The sequence below is a fragment of the Danio rerio genome, chromosome 18 (genome assembly GCF_049306965.1).
Source record: "Danio rerio strain Tuebingen ecotype United States chromosome 18, GRCz12tu, whole genome shotgun sequence".
Classification (NCBI taxonomy): Eukaryota; Metazoa; Chordata; class Actinopteri; order Cypriniformes; family Danionidae; genus Danio; species Danio rerio.
The window spans coordinates 47,711,181-47,731,886 of NC_133193.1; the positions used below are offsets into that span (position 1 = coordinate 47,711,181).

Consider the following 20,706-nt stretch of genomic DNA (forward strand, 5'->3'; position numbering starts at 1 on the left):
CTCTGTAATGGTTTCTATTATTTTATTTATTTTTGTTTCAGCAAAGTTGTGGCCTTTTTTTAAAATTACTTTTTCTTTTGTTTTACATCTTGATAGTTTTACCCTCCTCCTATGTGATACGGTTTTACACCACATGATGTCAGTATTTTGTAAATGCACCAACATTATTGTTTTCCCTTGAAGAGTGGATTATAATAATGAAATAACATTAAGTATTGAACACCTTACTGTGCATCCGGAAAGTGTTCATAGCGCCTCACTTTTTCCACATTTTTTATGTTACAGCCTTATTCCTAAATGGATTAAATTCATTTATTTCCTCAAAATTCTACACATTCAAATTCAAATTCAGTTGATTGGACCTGATTTGATAAGGCATACACCTGTCTATATAAGGTCCCAGGGTTGCATGTCAAAGCACAAACCAGGCATGAAGGCAAAGGAATTGTCTGAAGACAGGATTGTCTTGAGAAAAAAAAACATGATTTTTAGGTTTCTTATTTTTTAAAAGTTTGCAACAATTAAAAAAAAATCTTTGTTCACATTGTCATTATGGGGTATTGTGTGTAAAATTGAGGAAATAAAAGAATTTATTTAATTTTGGAATAAGGCTGTAACAAAAAATGTGGAAAAAGTGAAGCGCCATGAATACTTTCTGAATGCACTGTATGTTAATGGTTAATAATATAAATCTCTCTATGCCTGTAATTAGTCCTCTACTCTGAAGCTCCAACACGCAGCAGACTTTGTTTGCGTCTCAAAACAAAGCTGTCATTGTCCTCTTTGTATCAATGTTTTCTGGACATTGCTCCATTGATTTAGACTTTGGTCCAGCTGGTACAGCGAACAGAGCTTCAGTTAGTGCTCCTCTCTTATCTGCTGCCAATCTAATTGTGTTTGATTATTTTATATGTAAGGTAAGACTCATAATATATGATTTATAAATAAATGTCGTTTACGTATCGAAGCTATTTTGTAATTAGACTTGTTTGATTTAAATTTCTAATTGTTTGAATAACATTACTATTTGACCATTGTGAAGAAGCTTTTTTATAATTGTGGAGAGATAATATATAATTTTACATCTTATGAATATAAGAGTTCATTTTGACCTACGTAATAAGTACACCTTTATTATAATTATGATTATGAAATTATTATTTATTGTGGAGACTTCATCTTTGAAATAGGGTTGAGGTTTATTGATGAAATGTACTAAATGTTGAACTTGTCGTGTAACTCGGTATATTCACAACTACACATTTGACTCAGTTTAGTACATTTAAATGTGTTAACTCTGTGTGTTATTATATATTTCATCACAGTTAAATTTTTTAATCAGGTGCGTTACATGTAGCATGTACATGTAGTTTAGAGTATAAACAAATTTGATATTATTAAAAAAAGCATGTTTTAAAAAGATTCATTTAATGTTAGAATTTAAAACGGCATTAAAACAGTCTGAATATTTCTGTATATTGCATGATTTATGGGGATGTCCAAACTTGGTCCTGGAGAAAATGCAGATTTTAGCTCCAACTTGCCTCAACACATCTGCATGGATTTTTTTAGAAAGTTTTACATGTTCCATAGGTTCCAAGTTTTAGGAACAACAAATAATAACTTGACTTTTAGTTGATCATTTGATATCAGAAGTGGCTAATATGAAAGGGAAAGGCCTCTAGATTACACTTATTTTACCAAAATAAAATATGATCATGCCTTGATTTTTAATGATTTAATTAGGACAGTAAGGTCTGACTTTGCTTAGACAAAATTCTTGTCACTTAACAGAAATAATGTCCAATATACAATATAAAGTCTTGGTGCAGTGGCAAAATGAATATTGTGTATGACTCCCATGAGCTTGAAGGACAGCATCCATACTGTACATCTCTGCAATGACTCAAATCACTTATTAGTAAAGTCATCTGAAATGGCAAAGAAAGTGTTCTTGCAGGACTCCCAGAGTTTATCCAAATTCTTTAGATTCATCTTCAATGCCTCCATCTTACCTCATACATGCTCAATAATGTTCATTTCTGGTAACTGTGCTGGCCAATCCTGGAGCACGTTGAACTTCTTTGCTTTCAAAAACTTTGATGTGGAGGGAGCGCTATCCTGCTGAAGAATTTGCCCTCTCCTGTGGTTTGTAATGTAATGGGCATCACAAATGTCCTGGTACCGCAGGCTGTTGATATTGCCTTCCACTCTGCAGATCTCCCCATACTGAATGTAACCCCAAACCATGATTTTTCCTTCACCAAACTTGACTGATTTCTATGAGAATCTTTGGTCCATGCGGGTTCCAATCGGTCTTCTGCAGTATTTGTGATGATTGGAATGCAGGTCAACAGATGAACTGAAAAATCTACCTTCTGACACTTTTATAAATGATCAAGTAGATGTCAAGTTATTATGTGTTGCTCTTACAACTGGGATTGATGACAAGTCATTTGTCAGGTAGTGTATTTTTAAGAATGAAAGTACATCAATGCATATTCCATACAGTTAAGTGTGGGTCTTTTTCACCAGGGACTATAAATTTTAATAACTCTCTATGAACATTTAGGCCAGACAGCAGACATGAAAACTGTGCACATAGAAGGAAAAAGTCTAAAATTAAAATAAGATTAAGATAAAATGCAATGACAATAACAGTTCTAATCATAATTCTAATAGTAAGCGTAGATTGCACTAAATCTTGAGTGTGATAATAGTTTTTTTATGTTTTTTTTTTTTAATCTTGTGGCTTTTTTAGAGAATGTCAGAGAGGGAGGGACTGAGGGCAGACTCCACCCACTTCACTTTAGCAGGAGCTCCGTTTCGGATCTTGGGAGGCTCCATCCACTATTTTCGGGTGCCCAGGGCCCACTGGAGAGATCGGCTGCTGAAACTGAAGGCTTGTGGTCTCAACACTCTCACCACGTAAGATCATGACATGCGTTTAAAGCACAGATTTTGTTTCTCAAAATCTCCATATCATATAAAAGCATCATTATACAGCAAAGCCACCACAGAAACCGAATCTGAAGCAGCATAAATTTTGAAAAATGTTTATTTACATAAAGCCTTTACTGTAATTTCATAGCATCTTAACAGTAAATTCTGAGCAGATAGACACCCACTTTAGGACCACCTTAATGGGGACCTATTATGCAAAAATCACTTTTATAAATGGCTTAAACACAGTTTTGTGGCACCAGTGTGTGAATATAACAAGCTGATAATGGTAAAATTGAATGACTTCTATTTTTTATAATCACACTTCATAAAAACAGTCTGCAGAAACACTTTGATTAACATTCTTCCTTTGTGCATGTCATCAGAGGGAGAAAGCCCCGCCCATTAGTGATGATCTCTCCCTCATTAGCATCAACAGCCCTGAGTGAGATGCTGCTGTCCGCCGTTAGACATTTACACTCCGTATTTTGAGTTTTTTTCATAAAGATACATTTAGTCCTGTTTTGAATCATGGCTTATGCATAGGCATTTGTAGATCTGCCCTCTTTTGAAAAGCACTATCTGAGAGCACAATCTCATTTGAATTTAAAGCGACAGTCATCAAAAGGGCACAATTAGGATCAAAGCCTAAAAGGGTCAGATTCAAAGAGTTATAAAACATTATTTGAGCTGGAACTTCACACACACACTCTAGGGACATCAGATACTTATTTTACAAGGAGCATAATAGATTCCCTTTAAATCGTCTCTGTAAATATGACTTCATTCATATTAATACTGTCCATCAGGTATGTGCCGTGGAATCTTCATGAACCGGAAAGAGGAGTTTATGTGTTTCAGGATCAGCTGGATCTGGAGTGAGTGATTCATTAAATGTTAATTTAATGTACTATTAAGCTTCCTGAAAGTACTACTACAGGGGCGCTGCGGTGGGGGGTGGGGGGTGGGGGGGTGGGGGGGGGTTGGGTGACTAATTACCTTAACCTTTTTTTTATTGTAATGCAATAATGTGCGCCTTTTGCAAATCTGCTTTGAAACAATAATAATTGTGAAAAGCGCTATACAAATCAACTTTAATTAAATTGATTGTGGTTACTTAATGTGTCAGTCTCCAATATTTTGGACTGTTGTTTAGCTTGAAAGTTGGATCTCTCTACTAATATACTGGATGTGTGGTGTTTTTTTTCTTCATATTAAGTCATTTTCTAGATGTTAATCAATATATAAAACTCTTTTGTTTATATAAAGGGCGTACATTCGTCTAGCAGCTGAATTAGATCTGTGGGTTATTCTGCGTCCTGGGCCGTACATTTGTGCAGAATGGGATTTGGGTGGTTTACCAAGGTCAGTGCCTCACAAAGTATATATTTTTTCTGTTGAAGTATATGTATTTATTGTTGTTCGCTTTAGTCTTTAAAGGGATTGTTTACTCAGAAACAAATTCTGTCATCATTTACAGTTGCAGAAACACTTTTAATGTGAATTTTCATCTCACGTTCAATAGTTCGCTCTACAAAAATAAACTCTAGGACATATGGACTGTTAATTTGTATTTAACTGTTGGGTTTTACTGTTTTATTGCTCAAACAGTCAAATAATAAATCAAATGCATTCTCAAATAAGACATTAAATGAGTTTGATATTTAATTTTCATGATCAACTCAGGAAAATCCTGTAATTATTTAATAACAAATCAAATGCTCCAACAGTTTTTTGTTTCCTCCTGATCACACACACACAGCTGGAAGCTCGTGATTGACTGATTACTAGGACTATAAAGACACCTCACTCACACACTCTTTGCTGAGTCTTGTTTTTCCCTATGAAGCATTACAAAGCATGTTTGCCTTGCTATGCTTTAATCCTTGTCTTGTTTACCGTTATTATTGTTTTGCCTCCTGTCTTGTTTTTAATTCTGTCTAACAAATGTTTTGTTAACATTTGTCTCGGTTTTATTTTATTTATTTTTTTCTTCAATTGAACTAGTTTGTTTGTTCTGATATTGTATTATTTCTTAGTACCAATTTCCAAAAGAGTTTTTTGTTCACTCAACTTCAGACATTTTAGTTCATTGCAACTAATGTTTTCAAAAATCAAGTAAACAAGAAAAAATGAAGGTAAATAAGGATTGTTTTGTTGTTAACTCAACTTCAGGCATTCCAGTTCTACAGACAAAAAATTTTCAGTTGGCGCAACTTTTGTTACAGAGTAGTTCACCTCTCCAGAAAACTAATATTTTATGTTAACCCAACTAAATGTTTTTTGTATTACTGACAAATTATTTTACGTCAGTCCAGCTGCTGATTTCAAAAGTTGAACAAGAAAAGTGAAAGGAAATAATGATTGTTTTTTTTTTTGGTACTGGCTTACATTATTTTACAGTGTGTGAGTTATTGTTAAAAAAGTTTTATTGAGGGTGAACTATTCCTTTTATCTTTATATCACATTATGTAGTGTTATTAATACTTTTGTCGCCTTTTGTTTTTACTAGCTGGCTGCTGCAGGACAAGAAAATGAAATTAAGGACGACTTACTCGGGTTTCACAAGTGCTGTGAACTCCTACTTTGATAAGCTCATTCCGAGAATCACACCACTCCAGGTGCCTTTTTCTTTGATTTGATGATTTTAGAAATTTTTATTATCTTGTTTTTTGGTCTTTACATTGTATTCATTGCTCACCCTGCAGTATAAAAAAGGAGGCCCTATTATTGCAGTTCAAGTAGAGAATGAATATGGTTCATATGCAAAGGACGAGCAGTACCTGTCGTTCGTCAAAGAGGTATGAAATTTAATCAAATCCTTATTTTTACTCTTTTATTTCGCAAGTAAAGTCTTTTACACAGTTTGCTGTCATTAGGCATTAATGTCCCGGGGAATCTCAGAGCTTCTCATGACATCAGATAACCGAGAAGGGTTAAAATGTGGAGGCGTGGATGGAGGTAACAATCATAAATACAGTCATTTATTTAGTCTACCTGTTTGTTAATAATGTGGTGCTCATCTCATATTATTAACTGGAGTAACGTATATGGTTATGATGGTGTTTTGTTTTAGATTTTTACAAATATTTTTGGAAAGACTTTTCTTATCGTAACAAAGGATGCATTTTATTTGATCAAACAATTTATGTTGAAGCCATGACACATTTATTTAGGATTCTTTTTAATGAATCGAAAACAGAGGAGCTAAACGATGCATTCATTTGAGAATGAAAAGAATCATATTTGATCAAATTAATCCATCCTTGCCAAATTATTGGGTTTACTTTTTAAGAATTAAAATAAATGATCCTTATCTTTTAGTTTAATTCTGTTTTCAAGAGTTCCCACTTAGATATGCTTGGCATTTATAGCAGGTTTGGCATGCTGTCCCGGGAGAGAACCCTGAGCTCGGAGATATTTGAGCCCAGGGCTCCCGCCTGGACAATAAGCATGTCAGGAGCTCTGAGATCAGGTAGGTCTCGATAGCTTCCCCTTTAGAAAAAAAGAGGAAAAGGAGGAGATGGGGTGGAAGGGGGGATTCTTCCGAAACGAAGATAGAGCAGTAGGGAGAAAATGATCCATTTATAGTAAACTAGGATCACTCTGATTGGATTATTACTGATTACAGATGAGCGGCTCAATCATATCACATGCTCCTCTTGAAATTAGTTTATAAAACTTCACTCACTGGTGTATATGAGAGTTACAATATCAAAGTATCAGTAAGAGATCAGTTGATCCAATCTAGTTGCAGAAAACAAAACTATTTCTCATTTTCCTCCGCTATGAATCAAACAGTACAATTATACATTCTATGACCCCAAACTTTTAAACAGTAATATAGTTAAGGAAAGCTTTTCTCTCACATATTATATTTAACTGAATGCCATCTCTTTTAATAGTCTTGCAGACCGTGAACCTACAGAAACTGTCTTACGGTGATGTGCAGCATTTGGCAGAACTGCAGGTCAGTAATAATTGTAACATGTTCTCACATTTTTCCTTATGACTACAGCGTTAAAAGTCTGGGGTTGTGCGATGTCGACCAATTTGGCATTGTACGATGTCTAATGTGAAACATGGTGATAGACAATGGCATCGTGGTGGTGGTGAATTAATTATTTATGAATAATTAATTAAATCATAACAAATTAATTATTTGTAGCCTACCGTTACAACTACATGACCAGCATGGTCTTTGTTTTAACCATAACCAAATCATAAATAAATAAAGACAAGTTACACACAAATTATCACCTGTCAATCACTTTTTCCGCTGGACTCTGGCATTAATAGGCAGAGTGATCTGTGTCATTATTATGGCGTCCACAAACTTGGTTAGTAACAAAGGTGCACAATAGAGAAGCGCGGATCAGCTGAAATGACACCCGAATCTGCGGCTTCATACTTATCATCCACTGACCACCCGCCTGCATGTATACTTTTATCTGATATATTTATCTGCACGCGATCGTCACTTTAATAATTTAATAAAGTCTTTGTCTTAGGCAAGATGATAGGTCACCTTAACAGCAGATTCAGTGAGCTAACCTGCAAATCTCTGATAGAAAAAAATAGCCTACGTCAATCGTAAGCGTTTTTAAATGAATATTTATTTATAAAAACAAAAGTTTGTCTTTAGACAAGATTTTCTTCATTTTCAAATACAGAAAGTAAAAATAAGACATGTTAGCTTTTACAGATACAGAAACAAGATAACAAAAAGGTGCCACTTCAGCCTAAACGGCAGCTATGTCGTGTTTACTTGGCCTTTTGCTTCGCACTGTGCAAAAACAGAATAGCATTTATTGTGCCTAAATTCAGGCGATTCCGCCTCGCCTCCAAAACACAGCCAGTTGCACTATATGAGCGTTCACTCGCACCGATTGTTGTTGGAATGAACAAGATTCTCCTCACAAGGCGCTGCAGTCGTGTAAATAAGTGATCTCGTTTCTCCCAGAACGATAGCAGATTTTCCTCTGATGACTCCTCTAACTGAAAGTTTGAACAGTTCTCTTGCACTTACTTACTGGATTTTTCATCTGAAACGTACAATTTTGTTTCACAAAAAATGTGGGCTGAGGCATGTATTTCCAATGAGCCTGGGCTGCAGGATGATCAACTGCTACAAATGCATATGCAAATTCTGACAGTAGTTTTTAAAAATACCAAAAGAGGGTTTACCCTTGCACAAGCTTGTTTTTGAACCCATTTTCTGTCCTGCAGCCACAGAAGCCGCTGATGGTGATGGAGTATTGGTCTGGCTGGTTTGATGTCTGGGGAGAACTGCATCATGTTTTCTCTGCGCAAGGTAAAAAATCTGCCTTATGAAAATGGACATCTGCATATGGACATTGACAGGTCTACCTCTGTTTTGCTTGAAGAATTAAATAAATATGATTTAAAATATCATACTCACTGGCCACTTTATAAGGTTTGCCTGCTACCATGTTGGAACCATTATTGGCCTCCACAAAAATAATAAAAAGTGAAGTGAAGTGTCATGGAGGGAATTCTGGGAAAGTCAATTTACGGTTAGTCCTTAAATATAGTTGAACTCAGAAATATTAGCCCCCCTTTGATTTTTTAATTTATTTATTTTTTTAATATTTCCCAAATAATGTTTAACAGAGCAAGGAAATTTTCACAGTATGTCTGATAATATTTTTTCTTCTGGAGAAAGTCTTATGTGTTTTATTTCAGCTACAATAAAAGCAGTTTTTGATTTTTTAAGAACCATTTTAAGGTTAATATTATTAGCCCCCTTAAGCTATATTTATTTTCGATAGTCTACAGAATAAACCATCGTTATACAATAACCTGCCTAATTACCCCTATCCTGCCTAGTTAACCTAATTAACCTAGTTAAGCCTTTAAATGTCACTTTAAGCTGTATAGAAGTGTCTTAAAAACATCTAGTCAAATATTATGTGCTGTCATCGTGGCAAAGATAAAATAAATCAGTTATTAGAGATGAGTTATTAAAACTATTGTGTTTAGAAATGTGTTGAAAAAATCTGCTCTTCCTTAAACAAAAATTGGGGGGAAATAAACAGGGGGGCTAACAATTCTGACTGCAACTGTACATAAAGGACATATTTTATTTTGGTAAAATCAGCGTAATCTAGAGGCCTTTGCCTTTCACATAAGCCACTTCTGATACTAAATGATCAACTAGAAGTCAAGTTATTAATTAGTGTTCTTAAAACTTGAATAGACAAAAAGACTTTTGTCAGGTAGTGTATGAGCTAGTGTGCATTAAAACAATGACAAAATTTGCATTTATGATATTTAAAATGGACATAAACATTTAAAGTTTACAGTTTACCGCCTAAAATGGTTAAATATGAGCTGTTCATATCAGCTCATATTTAAATTTCTCATCAAATCGTGACCAATCAAATGCCCTCTAGTGTCTGACATACCCACCCCCTTCAAGATGCTTCGTATTTAATGCACTTGGGCTCAACCACTTTCACCGGCAGAGCTCTGATATTACTAAACGCTATTCACTGTTTTATTAAAGGAGAGGAGCTGTTCTGTCTCACTCTGTCTTCATGTTTCAGTTGAGGTTACTTTAAACATCGAATAAAAATGCACATTTCAAAGCACTTCATGATGACAGAATTGTCGTTTTTAGGTGAACTGACGCTTTAACAAATAGCTAAATAGGTATACCGAATTAGTATATGAGTGTAAGTTGTACTGTCTACATTCAGCTTTGTGTCTGTGTTTTCTCTGTTATGACAGAAATGATCTCCATAGTTCGAGAGCTTCTGGATCGCGGCGTCTCCATCAATTTTTACATGTTTCATGGAGGGAGCAGCTTTGGATTTATGAGCGGAGCAGTTGATTTGGGCACCTACAAACCACAGACAAGCAGCTATGGTAAGTAGTTTTAATAATCATGCCCACATGAAAAATACGAATAGTAATTTATATTAAATACAATAGTGTTTAAAAGCCATACTATAGTTAAGTGTGTATTACTGTATATATTATAGTGCAGTGTTTCTCAACTGGTGGGTCAGTGGGTCGCAGTGTGTGTGGTCAAAAAAACCCAACAAAAGTAAAAAAAAAAAATTTGTTATTTTGCTTATATCGGACTTTTATTTTGAAATATTTATTGTGTGTGTGTGTGTGTGTGTGTGTATTTGTGTTTGTGTGTGTGTGTTTTTGTGTGTGTGTATAAACTGATTTTACTCAAGTGATTTTACTCTTGGTGAAGATCTACTAAATGCCATTCTCTGTTTCTGTCTTAGATTATGATGCTCCACTGACAGAAAGCGGCGATTATACAACAAAGTATCATCTTTTGAGGAGTCTGCTGAGCTCCTACAGCAGTATGTTTCTACACTGTTGCTTCTTAATCTGTTATTTAAAAATGAATTGATGTATTTTTACTTCTGTCTTTTGCCGTTTTATGACAGAAGAGCCGATATTAGAGCCGCCGGCTGTGCAGAGCAGAAGAGTGTATGAGCCGGTGGTTGTTACTCAGCACATTTCACTATGGGAGAGTCTTCAGTGTGTACAAACAGTAAGATAAATGAAGCCACCATTATGTTGTTTTTTTCCTAAAGGGTTAATACTGCCATAATTTAAGATTCTGTCATGATTTACCCACACTTGTGTTGTTTCAAAACCACAAATCTTTTGTTTGTCTTTGTTTGTTTACACCAGGGGTCTCAAACTCAATTTACCTGGGGGCCGCAGGAGGCAAAGTCTGGGTGAGGCTGGGCCGCATAAGGGATTTCACAAAAAAAAGTCCTCAAATGTCATTATTAACAGTTTTAATTATTTCTTCTGAACATGAAGTGTCCTGAACATTAATAGAACATTGAGTGAAGATTATGAACAGTTCTTCTGAACATGGCATCTTTTGCCTACTCCTTGCTGCCAGAAACTTGACAGCGCTTCTTCTCACAAATCTGAACCACATTTGGCTTTAGAGCGGAAGCAGTTGAGACCCTCAGTATGGCTTGAAGATGATCATCATTAAGTCTAGACCTGTACTTTGACTTATTGAAGTCCTAGGGAAAAAAGTGGGGGAACTCACTCAAAACTTCCATTCCCTCACCTAAAAAAAAAGGCGTATATTTGTATAAATAAAACATCCCCACCCTACTCCTGTCTGTACCAGTCTGTATCTACCTATAATATATATAAGATGCAGGGCAGGCACGTGCACACATAGGGCTCAACCTGTGCAGTGCACATGCCCTTTTTAGTCTTGGATAGAAAGTGCCCTTCCAAAATGATCAAAAGTGCCCCCGCGACGCGACACACCCTCGGTCCCGCCCTTCAGTAGGCGCGCGATAACACCACTCTTGAGTACGCGCGCGACAACACAGCTGATCAGAACGCGCGCGACAACGCCCCTCCACACTTCCCGCCCGTCACAGCGTCTAACAAAAGGGCGGGGTGCGTGGTGACGTTACCGGCATCCTCGCCCCTTTGTTTACACGGCGGGCAGGGAATGCCAGTGACCGCTGTGTACGGATAGAATCAGCGGAGGGGGGAGCACTCTCTCTCCCCGCTCCGCTGATTCTGTCAGTGTACAGCGGTCGGCGCGGGCCACAAAATATTGCACTGAGGGCCGCAAATGGCCCGCGGGCCGCGAGTTTGAGACCCCTGGTTTACACATTTACACACAGTAAGAAATGTTTTTAAGCGTTCATAAAGTTCATATATTGCTAGATGTTATCTGGAGGAGCCAAGCATATATATTTGTTTGTATAAAATAAATAAATAAATAAAAATATAAAGTTATATAATATTAAATATAATATTTACTTTATCTTATTTTTTATTTATTACATATTTATTTTATCTAATATTTTCTACATTGATACTATTTATTTTTCATGGTTAAAATATTAAATAAGATAAATATTTAATAAAAAAAATAAGATTATATATATATATATATATATATATATATATATATATATATATATATATATATATATATATATATATATATATATATATATATATATATATGAAAAAAAATGAATAAAAAATAATTTAAGAAAAAAATTATATAAAATATAATAATAATAATAATATATTATTATTATATTATAATATAATAATGAACATACTATTTATTCTTCATTTCTGGACAATATTGTTTTTTTTATATTATCATTAATATTGTCATATTTATTTAACATCAATATAACAAATCTTTACACAGAATTTGAGACAATTTGAGAATTGTTTATTTTATTTTGTTACTTGTTAATATAGGAATACTCAAATATTTATTGTACTATTGCATCCGACATAATGTTACGTATATCACCAATAAATATACTTATAAAAATAAATAAATAAACAATTCAGGCTTTTATTTTACACGTATATGGATTGATGTATATTCACAGAGCTCTTCATATATTGCATATGCAGAAACCTCATTGTTTATTTTGCATATCTTGCGTGCATATTTAAAGGTGCAGTATGTACGTTTGATACCCAGTGGTTGAACTAGGAGTTGCACTCTTGGTTCAAAACACTTAAGCGCGGGTTGCCAGATTGACGACACCAACAGGAGTGTGCCTGACTATCGAGCCTATAAAGGCTGATTTAAATCATGTTCGCAAAAGCAGCGACACACAATAGAAGGGATATTCTCCATATTAAAATGAGTTTTTGTTTTAACCAACACCTCGAATTGATATATTAGAAATGGCCTCTATTTCTTGCAGCTGAACAATAACAAGATAAACTGACAATGATCAAGTACACCTCAAGTACACCTCATGTGCTTCATTCAGTGTTAAATGCTAATAATGTGAGTTTGAATGCCATTTTACTTGACATTTATTGCCATAATACTAAAAGCAGCCGCAGATCTTTAAAATGAAATAAACCATTTGAACTTCAGAAGTGTGGCTCAGTGTTAACCAACATATGTACATTTAATAATGCTAAAGAGGAGTAGTATGTAATAATTAAATTACAAACCTTACCATTTCGTTGGAGTGCAGTAAGTGCACTATTCTGTGCTTCTTAATGGCTGTATTTAAATTTCTGTCATGTTTCGTCTGGTGCAAACAGCCTCTTGTTAGGATACAGGGTTACAATGTAACCTGCTCACCTTAATGTTTACGCTTGACATATTTATATTATTTGCTAATTAATTGGAACTCTGAATCTGCGTCTCATTTCGGAGGCTGCTACTGTCTTCCGGAGGTTGCAATTATGGTCTCGGACACATGATTTGAAAGCCTTCCTGACTAAATGAATCACACCAAGGCAACTCGTAGTGCTGAAATATAATTGGCTAAACTGGCATTGGGAGGGTAAATAACCAAAACAAAGCCAGAAGTTCCTGCACGTAACTCACATTTTAAAAGCAGGTTATCTGACTTCAGCATTGTTTTAATGTTCACTTAGCATGTTTCTTAAATTTCTGCAAATGTAGTATGGTATTTTTATGATTTAGAAGAGTCGAACACTTAAACACAGCACCTTTAATTGATTCGAGCCTATGTTTCATAATTGATCCATAGTTTTATTATTAAAATACCCTGTTTCACTGAGAAATACTTCACATTCTGAAAGAAAAGGGTTTTGAATATTGTCGTACTATAGGAAAAATAGAAAAAAGAAATCAAATTTGGGAAGAAATTGAGTAAAACCATTATTTATTCTACAGAGTTTCAGAGCTGATGATCCTGTCAGTATGGAGAATCTTCCGGCGAACAACAATAATGGTCAGTCCTATGGATACACACTCTATCAGACGGACATTTATTCAGGTGGAGAACTGAACTCAAGAAATCATGTTCGTGACAGAGCTCTAGTAAGATCTTTTCCTTTCCATGTTGGCCTACGTGTCACATGGGATAATATAATGATTAACATTATTTAATTAAGGATTAATCTCTAATTCATAATGTGTCTTTTGAAGGTGTTTATTGACAGAGAACTCATCGGCGTTTTGGACTACAGAACTCAGAAAGTTAAAATACCTCAGAGTAAGGTAAATATTATGTTCTGTTTAGGTTGTGAATTATACATTGACGATTGGCGGAGGGTCAAGTTTTTCAGTTATGTTCGGTAATATGTCTCAGTGAACCAAATTTATATACTTAAATCAATTACATTTCATTTATTAATCAAACTTGTTATTATGTTTTCAGTGTTTTGTGGGATATTGAGTGGTTTTCAATGACATTTGTGATATTAAATAAACTAAATATTAAATGGATTACCATGAAAGACATATTTATTATTTTACTGTTTAACTTCCATGTGTGAGCCAGTGTATAATAAAATACAAACTATGCATCTAGGTTTATATATATATATATATATATATATATATATATATATATATATATATATATATATATATATATATATATATATATATATATGTATGTATATATATATATATATATATATATATATATATATATATATGTATGTATATATATATATATATATGTATATATATATATATATATATATATATATATATATATATATATATATATATATATGTATATATATATATATATGTATATGTATGTATGTAGCATTATTATTTATTTATGTTTTAAAATAACAATTAAATTATTCAGAAGTAAAAAAAAGTCAAAAGTTGTATCTGATACTACATCTGACATCTGAATATGTCATACAAAAAAATTATATTTAACTAAGTTATTTCATTTACTTATTTGTAAAGTGTACCCCAAAAACAGCATCAACATCAAAAATATTATTATTATTATATAATATTAGTTAAATATAATATTAGTTACAAATTAGCTAATATTAGTTAAAATTGAATTAATAATATTAATAATTGCTATTATAACACACCTTGAAACAGTTATTATAACATTCTCATTATTTTTGTGTGCTAATAAAAAATTATTTATTGTGCACTTCACAGAGTGAAAGGACCTTAAGTTTGCTGGTTGAAAACTGTGGACGAGTAAATTATGGTCCAGCCCTTGACAGCCAGCAGAAAGGTTTGGCTTTTCATATTTAATTAAATAATCAGGTATTTAACTTCAACATCACGATACTGTATGAGCGGCAGTATAGTGACACCTAAATCATTATTTTCATCTACGCAGGCCTTGTTGGAGATATAACTCTGGAAAATGTACCTTTGAAAAAATTCACCATGCACTGTTTGGACATGAAGCCGGGGTTCATAAACAGGTGAGTTATCAGTATTTGTCTGTTGTATTTATTATTTTGTTAGTTATCAGTATTTGTCTGCTGGGTATTTTAAAGTGCTCCTATTTTACCCCTTTTACAAGATGTAAGAGAAGATTTTGTGAATTTCTATAAAGTTTCAGCTCAAAATACCTATCAAATAATTCATTTTACCCTGCTGAAAATGTCAATTTGGGGGTCAGAGGAAATTGGGTCCCACTTTATATTAAGTGTCCTTAACTACTATGTACTTACATCAGAAAATAAATACAGTGTTTTACTGTGTTTATAATGTATTTGAGAACACTTGTGGTGCTTTTGAGTTGGGATAGAGGTCGTGTTATGGACAGGTTTGGTGGTATGGGCAGGTTTAAGGGTGGGTTAAGGTGTAAAGGATGGTCTACAGTGTATTTACAAACGTAATTACAAAAGTTAATTACAGATGTAATTACATACATATATTTAATTAAGCATAAGTACACAGTAAATACATGTATTTACACAAGAAGTACATTGTAACAAACAATATATTCATGTGTAAGTACATATTAGTTAAGGCCACTTAATATAAAGTGGGACCGGAAATTGTAGCTGTTTTTGTAACCTGTGCCTTTAAATGCTAATGAGCTGGTTCTCCCCACCTAAACATGCACTGATTAATAAACGTCATAAACTTGTAAAACTCATTCTTGCAACCCGGGCTCATTGTGGAAACGTAGCCCCGCGGACGTTTCTGCGGACCGCGATTTACGTCCCGGGAGGTACCTATTCGAGTGTTTTTTGTTTTCGCGGATCCGCGAGAGGCCGCTGTGCGCGCTTTTTCGCGTCTCGGGCGTTCACACCCGTGCCGTTCTTGCGCGAAAAGCTGCCGGATCGAAAAAAAAAAAAGCAAAAGCCCTCGTCTTCGATTTCGACCGCGTTTTCGGATTCCGCCGCGTTCTCGCCCTTATTTTTCAGATTCCGTTTTTCGTCTTACCTGATTTCCGGAACCTGCTGTTCCGCGGGCTCGATCCCGGTCGTCGTCCACCGCGGCCAGCTCCGGCTCCTCCTCCGGGGCCTCCGCAACGCTGTGAGCTAAGCGGACAAACTGATTGCATCGGGAAAGCCCTCCATTCGGAGGCGAGCCGTCGGCCGGCAAGCGCGAAGAGGAGGGGCGGAGCGGCGCCACACCACCCCGCAGCGTTCGCTCGAAAAAAACCAAACGCGGCCTTTACGTACCTCCGGCCACGTAAATCACGGTCTCCAGAAACGTCCGCGGGGCTACGTTTCCAGAATGAGCTTGGGTTGCATTCTTGAGGTGCAGCTGATCAGAGAGAGTTGGAACAGATCTTTTAATCCAAGTTTCTTTGCAAATCCTGTTCTGTGGATATGATCATACGTGTCAATATGTTCACATGCTAATACACGGCTGTCAATCAATACGATGGGTGGAGAAACCGCAGTCCTACATCACATTGTGGTTGGCCTCTAAATCACTAGGATTTGGATCCTATTTTAACCTCAGGAAATTTAAAGAAAGAGACTTATTGTGTTTATATAACTCCAATATGACAGCGGACACACTTTACTTACACACAGATCTGTCCAAACAGCTTCTAAAAGAGTTTGCATCAAAAGTGCTCTTTAAGCTGTGGGAGTGATATAACTGATTTATCTGGCATCTAAAACAAAACCACGCCTCACCTCAGACTAATTGTAGTCAAGATATATTTGCTACTTAAATAAAAATGTATGTGTTTTTATTTACGCTGATACTTCTGAACTTACTACCTACTAAATATTTGACTATTACCGAAGTCCTTTTAAGGCAAGTCATTTCACTCGGCGGCCATCTTTGAAATGCTTCTCAGAGAGTACGCTCGGGCTTTCTGTCTGAATGGGGAACATCAAATTCTCCAAAATTGCTTGCCAAGCTTACGATTAAATTTCATATTAGGAATCACCAATAAAATTCAACGAGTGTCTCTTTAGTTTCATTTCTAAACGATCGATGATTGGCTCCTGTACTGGAAGGCGGGGCTCCGTTCGCCATATTGACCGTTACACTTTTCCCCATTCAAAACTATACAAGTGACACATCCTGTTTATTAGGTAGATTTTGCTATTACCCCCTACTATTATCTTTGCAAATGCTAAAGTTTGATGGGGCTAATTTTAAAGGGATAGCTCACCTAAAACTGTTGACTTAAACTGTTCAAATAAATTCAAAATGTCTCTTTCTTTTTATAAGACTGCAGTCTCGGAAATGGACATCTGTCAGTGAGAAGCCCACCTATCCTGCGTTTTTCAGAGGATCTCTTGTAGTGGATCAACCCACAGACACATTTATAAAGCTTCCAGTGAGTATTCTGCTGAACTCTACTCGGTTTCATTTGGTTAAGTGAATTCTGAATGGGATACAGCTGTGGATACTGTCATCAATAATCAATATAGCATATTTTTGTCACTTTGTGACACTACTGTGAGAGTTGGGATGGTGGTAGCTGTTAATATAATACAATTTAATGGGTAATTTAATTAACTGTATGAATAATACTTGGTATAATTTTTGTTTTTAAATTGCTGTGATTGCTGGCTTTAGGGCTTGGAGTGGAGTAGATGTTAAAATAATACAGTTTAATGGGTAATTTGATAAATTATAAAAATCAAACTTGGTGTAATTACTGTTTTTACATTACTGGCTGGGTCAGTTGGCATGTCTGTGTGGAGTTTGCATGTTCTCCCCATGTTGGCGGGGGTTTCCTCCGGGTGCTCTGGTTTCCCCCACAGTCCAACTGTGAACTGAATAAGCTAAATTGGTTGTAGCGTGCATGTGAGAATGCAAAAGTGTATGGGTGTTTCCCAGTGTTGGGTTGCGACTGAAGGGGCATCCACTGCGTAAAACATATGCTGGATAAGTTGGCGTTTCATTCCGCTGTGGCGATTTATAAAGGGACTAAGCAGAAAATGAATGAATAAATGAATAATACTTGTGTAGTTACTGTTTTTACATCACCGTGGTGGTTGGGTTTAGGGTTAGGGTAGGGCTAGATGTAATATAATACAATTAAATGAGTAATTTAGTAATTATCGGTGGTTCATTCCGCTGTGGCGACCCCGGATTAATAAAGGGACTAAGCCGATAAGAAAATGAATGAATGAATAGTAATTATCGTTTACTTCAGGCCGCAACTATATCCCTTCTAGCAACAACTATTTCATTTCTGTGTTTTCACATTTGCTTTTCGTTCTCACCTGGCAGTCTTATAATACAAAAGAGACCACAAAAAATCATGGTGTTTAATATTCTCACAGAATTGGAGTAAAGGTGTGGTTTTTGTGAATGGGCAAAATCTTGGACGCCATTGGTCGGTTGGTCCTCAGAAAGCGCTATATCTACCCGGACCCTGGCTCAAGACTGGAGAAAATGAGGTGAATTACTGCATGTACTGCATGTAAATATATGGTTGAAGCCCTCTAGTGGGTTATTTTTTTATTTCATTTCTTTCCCAAATTATGTTTAACACAGAAAGATTTTTTTTCACAGCATTCCTATTATGATTTTCTTCTAGAGAAAGTTTTATTTGTTGTAGTTTGGCTAACTCTGTTTTTGATTGACTATCCGCTTGTTAAGTTGTTCCGGGTCCAAGCGCTCTATTCAACTGAATGGGGAGACTCATGAAATGGTAATAATAAACGTTCACAAAGCGATTTAATGCTTTCGCATATCACGATCGCAGTAGATATGTCCATGCCTAATATCCGATGGCCAGAAAGTGATTAATTTTTTTATAAATTGTTACATTTTTGGTATTTGTTATGCAGCAAGCCCAGAGATTGTTGTGTACACTATGATTTTATATAAAATTAACTTTAATGTGTGATATGAATATAAAGTGATCATAAACGAATGATTTCTCCACTCAAATGAATGGCGGCTTGAACCGGAAACAGTATTACATACGTCACCACTTGACAAGCGGATAGAACAAGCACTGGTTGTCCAATGACTTGCCCAACTTTAACCTAATTAAGCTGGTTAAGCCTCTAAATTGCAGTTTAGGTGGAAGACTAGTATCTTGCAAAATAACAAGCAAAGTATTATGTTCTGTCATCGAGCAAGGAAAATACAGTAGTTAAAAATTAGTTATTAAAAATATTTTCTATGTTAAAAATCTTTGAATAATAATCAAAACTTAACCAGAGGGACAATAATTTCTTCAACTGTGCGTAGGCAAATAAACATTTGTGTAGCAAGCCGTCATAATCCACCATGAAATCAATGAATGATAATACATGTCTAACTCTTCTTTCTTCTGTCATTTAGATTATTGTTTTTGAGGAATTCAAAGCTACGGAAACAATCCATTTTGCTGAAAATCCAGAGTTTGGCAAGACAATCGACGTTTCTACGCAGCTGTTTTGCACCCTGATGTAAAAACACACACGTATGGTTTCTCAAATAACCTGATCTCAGACTTACATCCTTTAAACTGAAATCCCCACAGAGATATCGTAATATGATATGCTACTGATAAGTAATCACAGTATATTGAGAAAATTGATTTGTATTAAAAACAGGTATTCTTATATGCAAATCAGGTGAGTGGTATATAAACAGCCCTCTGTGTATTAAATCTACAAGTATAAACTCATTAAGAAATGGTCTTTAAAGGTTTGTTTTGTATTCAAAGATCCTGTGAAGTGTTTCGAAATGTGCATTTTTTATTTAATGTTTGACGTAATCTCTGAACAATGAAGAGAGGGCGGGACAAAGAGTAGCTCCTCCCCTTTTTAAAAACAACAAGTAGTGTTTTGTTTTATCACAGCTCTGCTAGTAGGAGTGGTTGAGCTCCAGTGCATCAAATGAGAAGCAAGTTAAAGGGAGCGGGGCATGTCAAATACTAGAGAGCATTTGATTGGTCAAGATTTGATGAGAAACTGAAGTATGAGGTGACGTGAAAAAAAGTGGATCCATTTAGGTGGAAGCAACAAACTATTTTATTCAAAGTTTATTTGACATGCTTTACATGTTTATACCGGTTTTATATTTTCTTGTAAATGCTAATTTTATTGTTGTTTTGTGCCACACAAGCTTATAGATATTCTTAAAGACTAACATACTGATACTAACATCTAAAAGATGTTATTTTAATTTCACTGGACCTTTAAAAAAAGTGCTTCTATATAAAAAATAAATCAGGCGAGTGATATATAAACAGCCATCTGTGTAAAAACCTCTAGAATATAGGAATAAACTCATCAAAAAATGGTCTTTAAATGTTTGTATTGGATTTTGTCCTGTGAAGTGCTTTATGTGTGTTTTTTATTTTACGTTTGGTGTAAAAATGAAGAGAGGGCGGGATATAGAGTAGCTCCTCCCCTTTTTAGAAAACAGCCAATAGCTTTTTTATCACAGCTCTGCCAGTGAGAGTAGTTGAGTTCAAGTGCATCAAATGTAAAGCAAATGCGAAGCATCTTTAAGGAGGCAAGACATGTCACATATACTAATAGTGTACTGTGCACTATATACAGTTGCCTTGACCCGGGCCAAAGCACGCTTGTCCCTGCTTCCTTCTCTCCTGATGGCCCCCA

General features: G+C 35.3%; 1 protein-coding gene across 2 annotated transcripts; it reads left to right on the forward strand.

Moving 5' to 3' along the window:
- Positions 1-44: 44 nt before the first annotated feature.
- Positions 45-20,392, forward strand: si:dkey-224e22.2. 2 transcript variants are annotated; one of them, XM_009293833.5, is made up of 19 exons: positions 45-917; positions 2,762-2,928; positions 3,753-3,821; positions 4,213-4,308; positions 5,456-5,564; positions 5,652-5,744; positions 5,823-5,904; positions 6,849-6,913; positions 8,173-8,257; positions 9,697-9,834; positions 10,209-10,289; positions 10,377-10,483; positions 13,613-13,759; positions 13,868-13,939; positions 14,861-14,939; positions 15,048-15,135; positions 17,363-17,471; positions 18,427-18,543; positions 19,439-20,392. In XM_009293833.5, exons 1-19 carry the CDS (start codon positions 792-794, stop codon positions 19,547-19,549), a joined length of 1,941 nt encoding a protein of 646 aa, XP_009292108.2. In that variant the 5' UTR covers positions 45-791; the 3' UTR covers positions 19,550-20,392. The 2 variants fall into 2 exon arrangements, with proteins under 2 accessions (XP_009292108.2, XP_009292109.2); XM_009293834.5 differs by lacking the exon at positions 4,213-4,308.
- The last annotated feature ends 314 nt before the right edge of the window (positions 20,393-20,706 follow it).

Bases quoted from the DNA above. Each gene is read 5' to 3' on its own strand.
- si:dkey-224e22.2 (XM_009293833.5), top strand. From the start codon at position 792: ATGTTTTCTGGACATTGCTCCATTGATTTAGACTTTGGTCCAGCTGGT. The intron at 17,472-18,426 runs GTGAGTATTCTG...ATATTCTCACAG, and splicing joins ACACATTTATAAAGCTTCCA to AATTGGAGTAAAGGTGTGGT. The intron at 18,544-19,438 runs GTGAATTACTGC...TCTGTCATTTAG, and splicing joins TCAAGACTGGAGAAAATGAG to ATTATTGTTTTTGAGGAATT.